An 18,518-nucleotide genomic window follows, 5' to 3' on the forward strand; every position below is an offset into this window, starting at 1 on the left:
CCTCTGGGTGAAGAATCATAGAATCATAGAATCAAAGAGTTGGAAGAGACCTCATGGGCCATCCAGTCCAACCCCCTGCCAAGAAGAAGGAATATTGCATTCAAATCACCTCTGACAGATGGCCATCCAGCCTCTGTTTAAAAGCTTCCAAAGAAGGAGCCTCCACCACACTCCGGGGCAGAGAGTTCCACTGCTGAACAGCTCTCACAGTCAGCTCTCACAGTCAAAAAGAATTCTTTTTTATCCAGCACCAGTTTATGCTTTATTAATTCTTCCATTTTCTTCTTTGCCTTGTTCTAAAACGTTTGTTCTTTGTCACATTCCCACCACATATGATATAGGAGCCAATGTCTCAACATCTGTGCTAACACAATTTTGTGACTGATCTAGTTATGCAACCTAATTTAATTGGAGTACTATACCATTTGGTCAGTATTTTCCTTTGTGTTTCTCTAGTCCTTATGTACTTGATTTTTTAAATTGAATTGATCCCATGTTCAGTGTCTGACTCATTGCTATTCATGTCCTCTTTCCATATCTCAGCTAATGTTTGTTTCAATTTATATTGCTTTCCAACTAATATCTTGTATATGAAACCCATCAGGCCTTTCTCCTTTTCTAATTTCCACTTTAAAATGTGGCCAAAATATGTTTCTGGACCTTCCTTTTCTCTCCAGTTCATAATCCTTTGTTTCAAACCGTTCCATAGGAGCCAGTTACATTGACCACAATTATCCTTTATCGTCTCCCAATTCTTGATTGTCCCATGTAGGTTTAGGAGGTCTCTTAGCAATTTCATTCCGTTTTTTAAATAAATTGTTGTCACTTTGCCAAATGTCTGTTTCTTTTTACTGTCTAGAAAGACTACTGGGTGTATATCTACTTTATTTATTGGAATTTTACCAATTTGCCATTTTATTCAGCATTCCATGGATGAGATTATTGGGGTCCCTTTAATCTCTTTTAGAGTTTTATTTTCCATCCATTCTTTTAAGCACAGGCAGTTATTCCATCCATTTATTATTTTTTCATTTCTTAAATCATCAAAGTCGAATTTTATCAATCTTGTTAATTGACAGGCCTCAAAATAATCCTGCAGCTTGGGTTCCTCCCATCCTCCATTTCCTTCTGGGGAATAAAATATTGAATTGGTAATTCTATTTCTATTTGATTTTGCTATCCAAGTATTTATTGTTGTTGTTTATTTGTTCAGTCGCTTCCGACTCTTCCATAACCTCATGGACCAGCCCACACCAGATCTCCCTGTCGGCCGTCACAACCCCCAGCTCCTTCAGAGTCAAACTGGTCACTTCAAGGATACCATCCATCCATCTTGCCCTTGGTCGGTCCCTCTTTCTTTTTCCTTCCATTTCCCCCCAGCATCATTGTTTTCTCTAAGCTTTCCTGTCTTCTCATGATGTGGCCAAAGTATTTCATCTTTGCCTCTAATATCCTTCCCTCCAATGAGTCAGGCTTTATTTCCTGAAGTATGGACTGGTTGGATCTTCTCGTGGTCCAAGGCACTCTTAGAATTTTCCTCCAACACCACAGTTCAAAAGCGTCTATGTTCCTTCGCTCATTTTTATTGAGTTATCCCATATCTTGATTGTTTTGTTGGGATACTTTATGATACTATACTATATGGTAGGACCCAGAATAGTGTAGAATAAGGGCAGAATAAGGAAGAATAAGGAAGATTTGAAATGTTGATCAGGCCATCCAGATCAACATTGCCAAACCCAATGACTTCCAATATCCACAGTCCTCAGCAACAAATCATTTGGATGCCGGGTGATAGAAGTTGTAGTTCCATACATCTGGAAGGTACCTGGTTTGTTATGGCTCTTCTAGATTATAAAACATGCTAGGGCATTTATCCATTACTGTTTTGTTTTTTCATCAAAAGTGTGAATGAAGGCACAGGCATGTAAACTGAATGGATGTATAAAAATATTGGGAGAAAATGGCATGAATATAGTATATGCTGTAGAAAGTGAGGGTTCCCAGCAGACTCAATTAAAGCCTTTTGGAGCAGAAGCAATAACAGCCACAAAACTGACAGAAGGAGCTGAGCATAAACATCTTTAATGTTTGTCTTCACTTTCTTTTGGCTGGGTCATTGCAGATGCCAAGGACAGAGTTAAGAATTCCCCCAAAAATTGTCCAATCTGGATCACAAATTAAGCCAATCTCACAAATTAAGCCAACCTGTAGTATGTTCCAAAAAAAACGCTGCAAGAGATATGGAAAACCAGATCAGAATACAGAACTTTACAAGATCAAAACTTGAAAAACTTTCTTTGTAGGGAGATTTCAACTCCCAGAATCCTTTCCAACTGTTTGTACTGGAAAAGAACCCAAGAACCTAGTCTAACCCACTGTTGTTCAAGGATAAACAATCAAATCACTCCCAATAGATGTCACCCAGCATCTGCATTAAAATCCCCCTAGAAGGGGACTCCACCCACTCCAAGACAGTATAAACCACTGTTAGGTAGCTCTTGCTTTCTGCAAATTCTTCCTAATGTTTAGGTTGAATTTATTTTTCTGTTGTTTGAATCAATTATCCAATGTCATTGTCTCTGAAGCAGTAGAAAATTTTCTCCATCTCCAGGATGACATCCTTTCAAATATTTAAATACAACTATCTAGTCCCCTCTCAGCCTTCTTTTTTGAGGCTAAATGTACCCCTCTTTCTAGACACAGGATTTGGTTTCCAAGCTTTTGATCATTTTGGTCACCCTCCTCTGGACACATTCCAGCTTGTCAATATACTTCTTGAATTGTGGTGCCCAGAACTGGATACAGTATTCCAGATGCGGTCTGACTAAAGCAGAATAGAATAGAACTATTATTTTTTTCTTTGATCCATACACTATACTATTGATGCAGCCTAGATTCGCATTAGCCTTTTTTATCTGTTGCATCAGCCTACTGACTCTTGTTCAGTTCCTTGTTTATTAAGATTCCTAGATCCCTTTCATATATACTGTTCCCAAACGAGGCTTCACCAATTTTTTAATTTTTTTCTACTAAAGTGTATAACCATGCATTTCTCCCTGTGGAAATTTGTTGTGTTAATTTAAGTCCAGCTCTCTAATCTGTTAGCCCATAATCTTTCCAAAAGCACAATGAAAGATCTACCAAAGATCGTTGTTTATTGTACAAAACCAATGTGTTCCATCATATACTTTTAAGTCCCTTCATACTTGGAACCAAACTTCAGAAAATTCTGACCTAGAAACTTCTCAAGTCATTTACTGAACTAATGAAAACCTTACAATAGTTCAAGAGAGGAGAAGGAAAGTTAAATATGAGGATAAAACACATCAGGCTTGCAACCAATGAGCAACCATCTCTTGAGTATCTTGAGATATGTCTCTTCTGTGGATCCCATTGATGCCCACCAGCTTTTTCTTCCTCAGCAGAAGGATCATACAATTCGTAATAACTAAACTGTAAGCAATGCAAGTACCTTCTGGAAACATTCCTGATTCTCAGCTGCTTTGTTGGCACAACATGCCAAACTAGACCCAGTCCTTCTTAGACAACATCTGCTTTGACACTGGTTGCTTTGCAGACATAGGTTTCCATTGTTCTGTAATTAAAATAAAATTAGATCAAATGCAAGTAATTGGATAGATGTGAATGGACCTTCCCCCCCCCCCCCTCTCTCTCTCTCTCAGGCAAAATGCATGTTTTCATCTTTTTATATGATACAATGTCACAAATAATTTTTAATTTTTGGATAAAATGGTCAGGTTTATAAATTTTCCACAAGTGTATCATAACAATCATATCATAACATTTCCTGAGACAACAGGAAAGCTTAGAGGAGACAATGATGCTAGGGGAATTGGAAGGAAAAAGAATTTGAGGCTACCAAGGGCAAGGTGGATGAAGTGACTGGCTTGACTCTGAAGACGCTGGGGGTGGTGATGGCCAACAGGGAGCTCTGGCATGGGCTGGTCCATGAGGACACAAAGAGTTGGAAGCGACTGAACAAATAAACAAGAACATCATAACAATGCTTATAGATATTAGGGCAACAAGGGGCATCATTATATCACTAGTGGATATTTCATAGTTTCCATTTTCTGAATTCACAATATCAAGTAAACTCTCAGTTAACCGGTACTCAAGCAACTGCAGAAAATGAAGACATAATACTTGAAATAAAAAAATGTCTTCATTTGCTTTTTATTATTCTAGTTCAATGTTAATATCAAGTCAATACCCAGTTCATTGTATGCTATCGTTTGTTATATTGTATTACTTTGGCTTACTAATAGAAACACACAAGCAACCAGAAACCCCCTTTTCTGGCATTTCCCAATCCCCATGGTGTTGGTTAACTGAGCGTCTTACATCTAAGCAGTTCTTACATCCAAACCACTTGTCATATTAATGTCTTTCTCTGCTGATCCAGGTGTCTCCACCCTAAATAGTGGATGAATTCAACAAGGGATTTATTTGACCACGGCAACAAATATTTATAGGTCCAATCGATTTTGATAAGAAATAAGTTCCAATCTCCCTGCTATATCAAGTTACTCCCCAACTCATCCTGGCTCCACAGGTACTTTGCATAAAGTGACTGAAACATTATTGAAATACATTCTGAATGGTTCATATAATAAAACAAAAAGAGACTTGATTCTCCAAGCCTTTTCTTATAAGGAATCAGGGAATATTTAAAACATTTGAAAGAACTGTATGTGTGCCTGGCTTGAAATCTCTCTCATTAGAAAAGGTTCAATAAAGTTGACCAGTGGCTTCTTACCAGTTTAAGGCAGAGTCCGGTAAAGGACTCTGCCCAAATAGAGGAGAGTAGCAGAATGATCCAAATTCTCTCCATTATCTCCCAAAAGTCCCCAATGAGTTGATCTGGTCTTCTGCTCTTGAGAATCCAGGACTACAGCAATGTAGCTAAATTATATATAGTATGATAAAGGTCACATGAACATTTCTTCACGTAATTTAAGGATACGTGTCTGTATAGTTGGAGCCAATGCACACATAATCCAAAGGCCAAAGAAAAGTAAAATATGACACAATTTGGAAACTTCCTGTGCAATCAGTTACCAAAAAGTAAACTGAGGACATGATGGAGTACTGTTTGACTACTTCTCTTGCATGTAAAATGCATATTGCGGAAAAGTTCATGAGAAAAAAAATCACCTAAATAGCACAATGGAGTCATTGGGAAGCATTAACTATGTCTTTTATGCACATAATTTCAAGGAAACAACACCAACCATGTGTTTTCCCCAAGGAGCTTCTGCTAGTCATAATGTTGTAACATCTTAAGCTAAATGTATTGTCAAAGGCTTTCATGGTCGGAATCACTGGGTTGTTATAGGTTTTTTTGGGCTATATGGCCATGTTCTATAGGCAGTCTCTCCTGACGTTTCACCTGCATCTATGGCAAGCATCCTCAGAGGTAGTGAGCTAAACTTTGTTTAAAGAAATATTCCTGAAATTTGTCTAAATACAGAATATTTTCAAATCTAGTAGAACTGCCCATCTTTTGCAAGGTGAGAGATATCTTTCAAAACCATTGTATTTGTTTTATGTAATACTAGCTTGGAGACCTAGCAATGCCCAGGTGATCTGAAAAAGGCATTCTTTGTTTTTGGCTATTCAGTAATAAGGTACTACAAATCACATTACCCGTGATCCATCCTCCACCAAACTCCACTACGACATAACGTGGGCCATGGAGGGCGGGTCTGTGTGTCAAGTTAGGCCTAGGTCCACCATTTATGGGGTTGGCAGTGGCCTGTGGGAGCAAATCAGGTGAATGTACTGCAAACCTGATCATCTGAGCTCCATCTGCCTCCTAACTGCAGCCAGACACAAATGGTGCCAAGTTTGGTCGAGGTCTGTCATTCGTGGGGGTTGCAGTGGCCTGTAGGAGCCCAATCGAGTGAAGGTACTGCAAATCCCATCAATCATGGTCCAGCTTTCCCCTATCCACACCAGGACATAAAGTGAGTTATGGAGGTTCTGTGTGCCAAGTTTGGTCCTGGTCCATCATTCTTGGGGGTCACAGTGGTCTCTGGAAGTGAGTGAAGGTAGTGTTTTCCCATATGTCTGCTAAATACCCTCTATCTCAGACCAATAGGACCCATGTCTTACTGAACTGAATGAGAAGACAATAGACACCATACATGAAGACACCATACATGAAAAAATGATCCCTTCACCTTCTTACATCTCCAGCAAGTCCTTTGTCCTTTTTTCTCTATTTATACAATAATTCTGGAGTTATGTAAGTTCTATAAAACATTTTAAACATATTTTCTCTAACTGAGCTGGCCACTGAAAATTTAAATCCCTTTTCCCACAAATGTTCCCATTCTTCCAAACAGGGCCGTAGCCAGAAAAAAATTTCGGGACGGGTTGAAATTTTCGGGGGGGGGGGGGTTGAAATTTTCGCGGGGGGGAGTTGAAACCTGCCTCCTAACTCACACTGAAGCAAAGAGCACAGCAGGGGGCAGAGCAGCCTTCAATAGCCTGCAGCTCCGCCCCTGTCAACCACCTCCACCAAGTCTGGCCTCCTTATTTTATTTATTTATTTATTTATTTATTTATTTATTTATTATTCACACTTATATGCAGCCACTCCCCTGGGGCTTGGAGCGGCTTACAAGAACAGGCTAAAATCTAACACAATTTAAAACAATTTAAAAACAGCAATATCAGAGATCAAAGGCCCGTCGAAACAGATATGTCTTTCATGCGCTGCGGAAAGCTGATAAGTCCTGCAAGGCACGGACTTCAGGTGGCAGAGTATTCCAGAGTGATGGTGCCACTGCTGTAAAGACTCTGCGTCTGGTTGCTGTTAGACGCAAGGTCTTGACACTGGGAATTTCCAACAAATCTTGGTCTGATCCAGATCAGCATTGCCAAACCAAATGGTTTGCAGTACCCACAGTCCACAGCAACAAATCATTCTGGATGCAGGGTGATAGAAGCTGTAGTTCCATACATCTGTGAGGTACATGGTTTGTTAAGGCTATCCTAGATGAGAAAACATGCTAGGGCATTCATCCATTACTGTTTGGTTTTTTCATCAAAAGTGTACATGAAATTACAGGCATGTAAACTGAACTGATGTATTAAAATAAATCATGAATATGGTATAGAAAGTGAGGGTTCCTAGAAGACTTAATTAAAGGTATTTTTGAAAGTATATTTATCTTAAACAAATGCAAGATTATGGTGAAGGAAGAGGAGGTGGTTCATGAATTTGCTTAAAAAGCTGTACATCTATGTTGGAATGCATTTTGGAGTAGGAACAATAACAGCCACAAAACTGACAGAAGGAGCTGAGCATAAACATCTTTAATGTTTGTCTTCACTTTCTTTTTGTTGTGTTGTTGCAGATGCCAAAGTCAGAATTGGTGATACCTCCCACAATTGTCCAGTCTGCATCACAAGTTAAGCCACTCGCACAGGGACACCTGTAGTATGTTCCATAAATCATATTCTGCAAGAGATATGGAAATGCAAATCAGAATACAGAACTTTACAGGATCAAAACTTGTAGGGAAATATCAACTCCCAGAATCCTTTCCAACTGCTTGTGCTGACTGAAGGCTTCTGAATGTTGTCAGAAAAGAATTTTTCTAATTTCATATAATCATGGAGTTGGAAGAGACCCCAAAGGGCCATCCAGTCTAGCCCTCTGTTGTTCAAGGATACACATCAAATCACTCTCAATAGATGTGTTTTAAAATCTCCCTAGAAGGGGACCCCACCCAGTCCAAACCACTGTTGAGTAGCTCTTGCTTTCTGCAAATTCTTCCTAATGTTTAGGTTGAATTTCTTTTTCTGTTGTTTGAATCCATTGTTCAAGGTCATCATCTCTGGAGCAGCAGAAAACAATTTTCTCCATCTCCAGGACGACATCCTTTCAAATATTTAAATGTAACTATCTAATCACTTCTCAGCTTTCTTTTTTCGTTTTTTCTTTCTTTCTTTCTTTTTTGAGGCTAAATGTATCCTGCTTCCTACACACAGGGTTTTGTTTCCAAACTTTTGATCATTTTGGTCATCACCCTCTGGACACATTTCAGCTTGTCAATGCCCTTCTTGAACTGTGATGCCCAGGACTGGACAAATTATCCCAGATGAGGTCTGGCCAAAGCATAATAGAATGGGACTATTATTTTCCTTTATCCATATACTATACCAGGGGTCCTCAAACTAAGGCCTGGGGGCCGGATGCGGCCCTCCAAGCTCATTTACCCGGCCCTCACTCAGGATCAACCTAAGTCTGAAATTATTTGAAAGCACACAACAACAACAATCCTATCTCTTCAGCTAAAAGCAGGCCCACACTTCCCATTGAAATACCAATAAGTTTATATTTGTCAAAATTGTTATTCATTTTAATTATTGTATTGTTTTTAAGTGTTGTTTGCATTACAAATAAGATATGTGCAGTGTGCCTAGGAATTCATTCATGTTTTGTTTTTGTTTGTCAAATTATAATCCGGATCTCCAACAATTTGAGGGACTGTGACCTGGCCCTCTGTTTAAAATGTTTGTGGACCCCTGTACTATTCTATTGATACAGCCTAGAATTGCATTACCTTTTATCTGTTGCATCATGCTATAGACTCTTGTTCAGTTCCTTGTCTATTAAGATTCCTGGGTCTCTTTCACATGTACTGTTCTTAAACCATGTGTCACCCATTCAATAGCTGAGCATTTCATTTTTTTTTCTACCAAAGTGTATTACCGTGCATTTCTCCCTATGGAAATTTGTTTTGTTAGTTTGATTCCAGCTCTCTAATTTGTTAGGCCCATAATCTTTCCAAAAGAACATTTCAAGATCTACCCAAGATGGTTGTTTACTGTAGAAAAGTAATGTGTTCCATTGTATACTGTTAAGGCCCTCTCTACTTGGAACCAAACTTCAGAAAATTCTGATCCAGAAACTCCTTAAGTCATTTACTGAACTAATGGAAACCTTACAATAGTTCAAGAATGAGAAGGAAGGTTAAATATGAGAATAAAACACATCAGGCTTGCAACCAATGAGCAACCTTCTTTTGAGTATCTTGAGATATGTCTCTTCTATGGATCTCATTGGATACCCATCCGTTTTTTTTCCTCAGCAGAAGGATCAGACCATTGGTATTAACTAAACTGTAAGAAATGCAGGTACCTTCTGGGAACATTCCTGATTCTCAGCTGCTTTGTCGGCACAATGTGCCAAACTTAACCCACTCAGTTTATGACAGCATCCACTTTTGCACTGGCTGCTTCGCAAACACAGCTCTCCATTATCCTGTCAAGGAAAGAGAATTAGATGAAATGCAAGCAACAGGATAGATGTGAATGGCTCTTTTTCCTTCTCTCTCTCATTCTCAGGCAAGATGTATGTTTTGATCTTTTTATATGATACAATGTCACAAATAATTTTTTAATTATTGGATAAAATGGTCAAGCTTATAAACATTCCACAACTGTATCATAACTATGCTTATAGATATTAGGGCAACACGGGGCATCATAATATCACTAGTTGATATCTCATAGTTTCTATTTTCTGAATTCACAATATCAAGTAAACTCTCAGTTAGCCGGGACTCAAACAACCAGAACTCACAAGCAACTGCAAAATATGAAGAAATAATACTTTAAATTAAAAATGTCTTCACTTGCTTTTCATTATTGTATTTCAATGTTAATATCAAGTCAATACAGAGTTCATTGTATGCTATTGTTTGTTGTATTGTATTACTTTGGCTTACTAATAGAAACTCTCAAGCAACCAGAAACTCCCCTTTCTGGCATCTCCCAATCCTCATGGTGTTGGTTAACTGAAAGTCTACTGTGCTCCGTCTTAAATGTGACTGACATAGTCAATTCAGCAGTTCTTACATCACAAGCCACTTGTCATATTGCTGTCTTTCACTGATCATCCAAGTGTCTCCACACTAAGTCATTGATGAATTCAACAAGGAATTTATTTGACCATGGCAGCAAACATTTATAGGTCCAATTGATTTTGATAAGAAATAAGTTCCAATCTCCCTGCTATATCAAGTTACTCCCCAACTCATCCTGGCTCCACAGGTACTTTGCATAAAGTGACTGAAGCATTATTGAAATACATTCTGAATGGTTCATGTACTAAAACAAAAAGAGACTTGATTCTCCAAGCCTTTTCTTATAAGGGAATCAGGGAATATTTAAAATATTTGAAAAAACTGTATGAGTGCCTGGCATAAAATCTCTCTCATTAGAAAAGGTTCAATAAAATTGACCAGTGGCTTCTTACCAGATTAAAGATGAGTCCGGCAAAGGACTCTGCCCAAATACAGGTGAGCAGCAGAATGATCCAAGTTCTCTCCATTATCTCCCACAAGTCACCAGTGAATTGATCGGGTCTTCTGCTCTTGAGAATCCAGGACTCCTGCAATGTTGCTAAATTATAAACAATGTCATAAAAGTCACATGAACATTCCTTCCAGTAAATTAGGGATACGTGTCTGTATAACTGGAGCCAATGCACACATTATCCAAAGGCCAAAGAAAACTAAAATGTTACACAATTTGAAAACTTCCTGTGTAATCAGTTAGCAAAAAGGACATGGTGGAGTACTGTTTGACTACTTCTCTTGCACGTAAAATATATAATGTGGAAAAGTTCATGAGAAAAAAAATCACCTAAATAGCACAATGGGGTCATTGGGAAGCATAAACTATGTTTTTTCATGCACATAATTTCACCAACTATGTATTTTCCTCAAATAGTTCCTGTTAGCCAGAATGTTGTAACATGTTAAGCTACACTTCCTTTAAAGAAATATTCCTGAAATTTGTCTAAATACAGAATATTTTCAAATTTAGCAGAACTGCCTGTCTTTTGCAAGGTGAAAGATATCTGTCAAAAGCATTATATTTGTTTTATGTAATACTAGCTTGGAGACCAAGTGGTGCCTGAGTGATTTGAAAATGGGATTGTTTGTTTTTGGATATTAGGTAAGATCACTTAAGTAATTTGTAACACAATTTATTAGAAAAACACCAGTCCATGCTTTTGTTTTGTCTGAATGATCCCATTAGAAGTGGTTTAAGCTTGGGGATCTGGTGGTAAGAAATGCAGTGTTTGTTTTGCGACATTTGGTAATATTGGTTTGGCAATGTGTAATTCTATTTATTAGAAAAATGAACTATAACTCCCAAGGTCAATTTCCCCAAACATCTCCTGTATGTTCTCTTGGTCATGGGAAGTCTGTGTGCCCAGTTTGGTCCAGGTTCCTCATTTGTTGGGGTTGCAGTGTTCTCTGGAAGTGGGTGAAGGTACTGCAAATCCCATCATCCCTGGTGCATTCTCCCCCTAGCCACATCAGGGCATAAAGTGGGTCATGGGAATTATGTATGCCAAGTTTGGTTTAGATCTGTCATTTGCGGTAACCAGGGGAGCGTTCGCACAGTTAAAACTTGTGTGCCAGCTGCGCCCGTACCTTGGGAAGTCTGACTTGGCCATGGTAGTCCAAGCTCTAGTTACATCCCATATAGAGTACTGCAATGCGCTCTATGTGGAGTTGCCTTTGAAGACTGTTTGGAAGCTCCAAATGGTCCAATGGGCGGCAGCCAGGTTGCTGACAGGTGCAGCGCTCAGGGAGCATACAACTCCTCTGTTGTGCCAGCTCCACTGGCTGCCAGTTTGCTACCGGGCACAAATCAAAATGCTGGCTTTAGCCTATAAAGTCCTAAACAGTTCTGGCCCAGATTACCTGTCCGAACATATCTCTACTTATGAACCATCTAGGACTGTAAGATCATCTGGGGAGGCCCAGCTTTGTCACAGATTCGGTTGGCGGGGACGAGGGACAGGGCCTTCTCAGTGGTGGCCCCCCGGCTGTGGAATGCCCTTCCTAGGGATATCAGATCGGCCCCCTCCCTCCTAACATTTCACAAAAAAATTAAAACCTGACTTTTTGAGCAAGCATTTACAGATGCAGTGTAACAGACAATGTTAGACCTATGGAACGGTTGGACAATGCGATTGGATAATGATTTTAGTAATGAGATGCTGAGGATCCATGTTTTTATTGGTCTTTTATTGATTGTGTGGTTTTATATTTATGCTAAATGCATTTAATTGTGATTTATTTTGTTAGGGGCATCAAATTGTGCCATTGTGTAAACCGCCTTGAGTTGCCTTCCGGCTGAGAAAGGCAGTATATAAATATGGTAAGTAAGTAAGTAAATAAATAAATAAATAAATTGTGGTTAAAACTTCAAAGATTTTCCAGAAGTCAAAAGTCAGTTTGGAACTGCATAATAGAATGCATTAAAGAACTGTGGAAGTGATTGCAAACTAACCATGTTAAGTCACTCTGTCACAATTGCACAGGGCCCAAACACAAATCAAGGTATATGGGTACAATAGCCAGATTGCATTTGTGAAATTTTCCAGAAGAAGAATAATAATTTCAGTTTCTGGGGCTTTAGAAATTAATTGGAGATGAGAGCTGATATTTCCCTTGCATGGGTTGATTGTAGATAGGTTTCATCACAAGCCAAATCAAGTTGCCTTGTGGCTCTTCAGATCCAGTTTTGGCAACTGGGATGTTTGAATTATTCTTTCCTACCCCATTCTTCCCATGCTAAGCAGAAAGTTTTGGAACTCTCTTTGAATGAAATATTTCTGTTTAGACAAAGTTGCCTCTATTATTATTATTATTATTATTATTATTATTATTATTATTATTTTGTTTATTTATACCCCACCTTTTCCCATTACAAGGGGACTCAAAGCAGCTAAGCTTCTGAAAGTAAGTTTTACTGTTGAGCAAAGCAATCAGCTTAACAACTAGGAACCAAATATCCAAGGGTAGTTGAACACTAACGTAATTTAGTGGTTAAGAGATCAATCCTATGATTATCCGATTGTTGTTTGCTTTCAAGTTGTTTATGATTTATATCAACCCTCATGTGAGCCTATAATGTAGTTTTCTAGGGCTGAGAGTGGGTGACTCACCTGAGATCAGCCAATGTGTTTGATTGTCTGTGCAGGGAACCAAACCCTGTACTTCAGAATTGTAAACCAATGCTCAAGCTACTGCTTATTCAGAAATAGGTTTCTTGATTTCATGCAACCTAAAAAGCATGTTGGTGAACATATTCCTGTAGCACTGACAAATGTTTAGCAGGAATAGTAGCAAATGCAAAGTTAGGAAGAGCATCTTTTTTCATACCACTATTCACTATGGTATTCAAACATCATGACATAAGTATGCATGATAGACTAGACTATGAATCAGAGATCAGAAGCCTGACTATTTCTAATGTTCTTGCCATGTCTGCTAAATAGCCTCTATTGAACTGAATGAGAAGACAGCAGAATATGATACACCCAACACTCTGAGATTTCCTGCAGCATTGACAAATGTTTAGTCAGAGTAATAGCAAATATCAGGCATCCCCTTTTATACCCACACTCAATATAAACTCAAGGTGCATAATAGGCTAAAATATGAAAACTGATTATTTCTATTATTTTTGCTATATCTCAGACGGGGTAGAATTAGGAAGATTGGAGATAGGAAGGCATTAATTTCTCTTTCTTTTATCTGTGGATGCTCTTTCTAACAAAACTGAGATAAAAAACAGGCCATCCAGACCAACATTGCCAACCCCAATGACTTCAAATACCCACAGTCCTCAGCAACAAATCATCTGGATGTGGGGTGACAGAAGTTGTATTTCCATACATCTGGAAGACACCTGATTTGTTAAGGCTATCATAGATGATAAAACATGCTAGGGCATTCATCCATTACTGATTTATTTTTTAAATCAAAAGTGTGAATAAAAGTACAGGCATGTAAACCGAATGGATGAATTAAGATCTTGGGAGAAAATGGCATGAATATAGTATATGTTGTAGAAAGTGAGGGTTCCCAGCAGACTGAATTACAGGTATTTTTGAAAGTATTGTTATCTTAAGCGAATGCTAGATTATGGTGAGGGAAGAAGTGATGGTTCATGAATTTGCTTGAAAAGCTGTGCAACTATGTTGGAATGCCTTCTGGAGCAGAAACAATAACAGCCATAAAACTGACAGAAGGAGCTGAGCATAACATCTTTTATGTTTGTCTTCACTTTCTTTTTGCTGGGTCGTTGCAGATGCCAAAGTCAGAATTGGTGATGCCTCCCACAATTGTCCAGTCTGCATCACAAGTTAAGCCGCTCTCACAGGGACACCTGTAGTATGTCCCATAAATAAGATTCTGCAAGAGATATGGAAATGCAAATCAGAATACAGAACTTTACAGGATCAAAACTTTCTTTGTAGGGAGATATCAACTCCCAGGATCCTTTCTAACTGCTTGTGTTGGCTGGAAGCTTCTGAGTGTTGTCAGAATTTTTTTTTCTAATTTCATATAAACATAGAGTTGGAAGAGACCCCAAAGGGCCATCCAGTCTAGCCCTCTGTTGTTCAAGGATACACATTCAAATCACTCCCAATAGATCTGCTTTATAACCACCCTAGAAGGAGACTCCACCCACTCCAAGACAGTATAAACCACTGTTGAGTAGCTTTTGCTTTCTGCAAATTCTTCTAATGTTTAGGTTGAATTTATTTTTCTGTTGTTTGAATCCATTGTTCAAGGTCATCATCTCTGGAGCAGCAGAAATCAAGTTTTCTCAATCTCCAGGATGACATCCTTTCAAATGTTTAAACGTAACTATCTAGTCCCCTTTCAGCCTTCTTTTTTTTAGGCTAAATGTATCCTACTCCCTGTACACAGGGTTTGGTTTCCACGCTTTTGATAATTTTTGCTTTAATTGTGAGATGTATTCTTCTAATTGTGATTTATGTTTAATTGTGTTTTTACTATTGTAATTGTTTGTATTGGCATCGTATCGGTGCTCAACATAAGGCATTGAATCTTGCTATTATTTATGTGTAAACCACTTTGAGACCCCCCCAGGGGTGAGAAAGGCGATATATAAATACTCTAAATAAATAAATAAATAAATGTTGGCCACCATCCTCTGAACACATTCCAACTTGTCAATATCCTTCTTGAATTTATCTATACACTATACTATTGATGCAGCCTAGATTCGTATTAACTTTTTTTAAATCTGTTGCATCATGCTACTGACTCTTGTTCAGTTCCTTGCCTGTTACGATTCCTAGATCCCTTTCACATGTACTGTTCTCAAACCATGTGTCACCCATTCAATAGCTGAGCATTTCATTTTTTTTTACCAAAGTGTATAACCGTGCATTTCTCCCTGTTGAAATTTATTTTGTTAGATTGAGTCCAGATCTCTAATCTGTTAGGCCTATAAACTTTCCAAAAACACATTGTTTATTGTAGAAAACGGATGTGTTCCATCATATACTTTTAAGGCCCTCTCTACTTAGAACCAAACTTCAGAAAATTCTGATCCATAAAGTCCTTAAGTCATTTACTGAACTAATGAAAAACTTACAATAGTTCAAGAAAAGGAGAAGGAAGGTTAAATATGAGGATAAAACACATCTGGCTTGCAACCAATGAGCAACCTTCTTTTGAGTATCTTGAGATATGTGGATCCCATTGGTTGCCCACCAGCTTTTTCTTCCTCAGCAGAAGGATCAGACAATTAATATTAACTAAACTGTAAACAATGCAGGTACCTTTCGGGAACATTCCTGATTCTCAGCTGCTTTGTCGGCACAACGTGCCAAACTTAATCCACTCGGTCTATGACAGCATCCGCTTTTGCACTGGCCACTTCGCAGACATAGCTCTCCATTGTCCTGTAAAGGAAATCGCATTAGATCAATGCAAGCAACAGGATAGATGTTAATGACTTCTCCTCCTCCTCTTTATCTCAGACAGATGTGTGAATTCATCTTTCTATATGATAAAATGTTACATGTAATGCTTAAGCTTTGGATGAAATGGCCAGATTGAAAAACATCCCATAAGTGTATCATAAAATCACTCATAAATATTAGGGCAACTAGTGGCATCTTAATATCACTGGTATCTTACAGTATCTATTTACTTAATTGACAAATAGTGACTTACAAGTCTTATGTGTGACTGACATACAATTATTTCAGATGTTCATATTTATATCCAAGCCACCTTTCGTATTAATGTTTTTCTCTGAAAGTGTAAGCATCTCTATAGTAATTTGTAGAGATTGATTTAAAAGTGGATGCCAAAACTTATGGATTCAATATATATTGTAAATAACATAAAACTGATCAGTGGCTTCTTACCAGATTGAAGATGAGTCCCCTTGGACTGGCAAAGGACTCTGCCAAAATACAGGTGAGTAGCAACAAGACCCAAGCTCTTTCCATTGTCTCTCCCAAGTACCCAGCAAGTTAATCTGGAGGTGCGTTGTTGAGAACCCAGACCTACTGCGATGTTGCTAACTTATAAAGAATGCCATCAAAGTCACATGAAAACTCCTTCCAATAAAATATGGATACGTGTTTCGGCAGTTGGAGGTAACAAACAAAACCCAAAGGCCTCAAAAGACCAAGCTGGAAATTTTGACTGCTTTCTTATCCAATCCGTGGAATATATTACTGAGCAAATACGCACAAGATAAAAGTTCTTGGGCATGTTCAAATCAATATAGGAAATCACGTAGACTTAAGTAGCACTAAATTAAGTATGTGAGGCAGTAGCTGTTGCCCTACTTCTCTTGCACCCAGTGTGCAAATTGTCGAAAAGATGCTTAGTAAAATCATCTGAGTACATAAAGAGGACATTGTGCAGCATTGCTTATTTCTTGCAGGCACATTTGATCAGGGAAAGATGACTAAAAATGTGATTTCCCCAAAGAACTTCTGTTAGCCCAAGATTTCCCCCTTAGAAACAGAATTTATGTTACATTATAGGCTATTCTTCTTTTAAAAGGAATATGCCAGAGGTTGACATTGTTAAAATTTGTGTAAATATGGAAGATTTTCAAATCCTTGCAGAGCTGTCTGTGAGTTGCAAGAAAAGAGGTATCTTTCAGTGGCTCTTGCAAATCACAAAATACTTAATGCTTTGTATGAAAAGACACTAGCAAAGATATGTGTATTTGCGGGGGGGGGGGGGGGGAGAGTAAGAGCGAAGTAGACAATGTTTAATCTATTTTCTAGCCACCCGAACTCCTGCCACCCAAGAGATCATGGGATTTTGTTGTTTTTTAAATCCTTTTCTTTGGATCACAATTGCTGGACTCTCACATCAAGACTGCTACTCTAGTATCAGTTCTCATGGCAACTCACAGTAGCTTCCTACAGCAGAAGAAATTGCATGTCAGCAAACTTTCTTCTTGGATTTTAAAAATATAAATAGGCATCTCATATTTTTGGAGTTGGGGATCTTTCTTATTCTCATGTAGTATTAGTATCTCTCTATTCTGGGGATAGTTGGCATGCTCACACTGATGTGTTGTTGGTGTTGTTGTGCCTTAAGAAGTTTCTCACTTATAGCAGCCATACCACAGAGTTTTCTTTGCAGGATTTGATCAGGGGGAATGGCACTGCTTTCCTCTGAGGGAATGAAGCTTGACCAGAACCACCCAAAGGATTTCAATGGCTGAGTGATTCAAACCCTGGTCTTCAGAGCTGTAGTCCAGCACCCAAATCATTACTAGCACTCAGGATGCTTTCCACACTTCCTACACACTTCCCCTAAACTTGCAAAAGGAACCTGTGTGTAGACCAATAGAGAAAGTGTCTTTTTGGCTTAGGGAAAAGTAGCACTGAGGCCTGATAGATAGTTCAAGCACCTTTTCTACAAAGTTCTTACTCATTGCATGGTCCTTTTATCTAAAGCAGGGGTCCTCAAACTAAGACCCATGGGTCAGATGCAGCCCTCCAAGGTCATTTACTTGGCCTCCACCCTAAACTTTAGACTTAGGGTCATCCTAAGTTTGAAACAACTTAGAGGCGCACAACAACAACAGTCCTAATTAACTTGATTATTTCATCAACCAAAAGCAGGCCCACACTTTTCATTGAAATATTGGTAAGTTCATGTTGGTTAAAATTGTTCTTCATTCAAAAATTGTATTGTTTTCATTAATTTTTTTGCACTACAAATAAGATATGTGCAGTGTGAATAGGAATTCATTCTTGTCTTCTTCTTTTTTTTCAAACTATAGTCTGGCCCCCAAAGAGTCTGCTTTAAAAGCTTAAGGACTGCTGATCGAGGGTATCAGCCAGGGCTGTCAGCCGCATGAAAAATCTAGGGAATACAACACCAAGTGTGAAAAATTTCGCTGTTTCCCACAGAGATTATTTAAATAGCCTGATAAGAAACTACCTTGAGCCAGTAACAGATGCAATTACAGACACCTTTCACAGGAACAAGGAGATATAAATCATGCAGTTGGGTAAGCAAGGCCAGAGAGGAAGGCAAAGCCCTGTCTTATAGAATGCATCCAGCTGGACAGTTTTCAGTTTGGACACTACAGTGGATCATGGATTTTCTTGAGTTGCATCTCCCAGAATCCTAGGGAATTGTAGTCCC

General features: G+C 38.6%; 2 protein-coding genes across 2 annotated transcripts; both read right to left on the reverse strand.

Annotated features, from left to right (window-relative positions):
- Positions 1-7,335: 7,335 nt before the first annotated feature.
- LOC137096996 (colipase-like) lies at positions 7,336-10,454 on the reverse strand. Its single transcript, XM_067467980.1, has 3 exons — positions 10,301-10,454; positions 9,182-9,304; positions 7,336-7,495 (listed from the first exon to the last, which is right to left on the reverse strand). Exons 1-3 carry the CDS (start codon positions 10,373-10,375, stop codon positions 7,364-7,366), a joined length of 330 nt encoding a protein of 109 aa, XP_067324081.1. The 5' UTR covers positions 10,376-10,454; the 3' UTR covers positions 7,336-7,363.
- A 3,596-nt stretch (positions 10,455-14,050) lies between these two features.
- LOC132773740 (colipase-like) lies at positions 14,051-16,410 on the reverse strand. The gene is made up of 3 exons (XM_060773184.2): positions 16,262-16,410; positions 15,668-15,790; positions 14,051-14,264 (listed from the first exon to the last, which is right to left on the reverse strand). Exons 1-3 carry the CDS (start codon positions 16,343-16,345, stop codon positions 14,133-14,135), a joined length of 339 nt encoding a protein of 112 aa, XP_060629167.1. The 5' UTR covers positions 16,346-16,410; the 3' UTR covers positions 14,051-14,132.
- Between the last annotated feature and the right edge of the window lie 2,108 nt (positions 16,411-18,518).

This window comes from Anolis sagrei, chromosome 4, assembly GCF_037176765.1.
Source record: "Anolis sagrei isolate rAnoSag1 chromosome 4, rAnoSag1.mat, whole genome shotgun sequence".
NCBI classification, from domain to species: Eukaryota; Metazoa; Chordata; class Lepidosauria; order Squamata; family Dactyloidae; genus Anolis; species Anolis sagrei.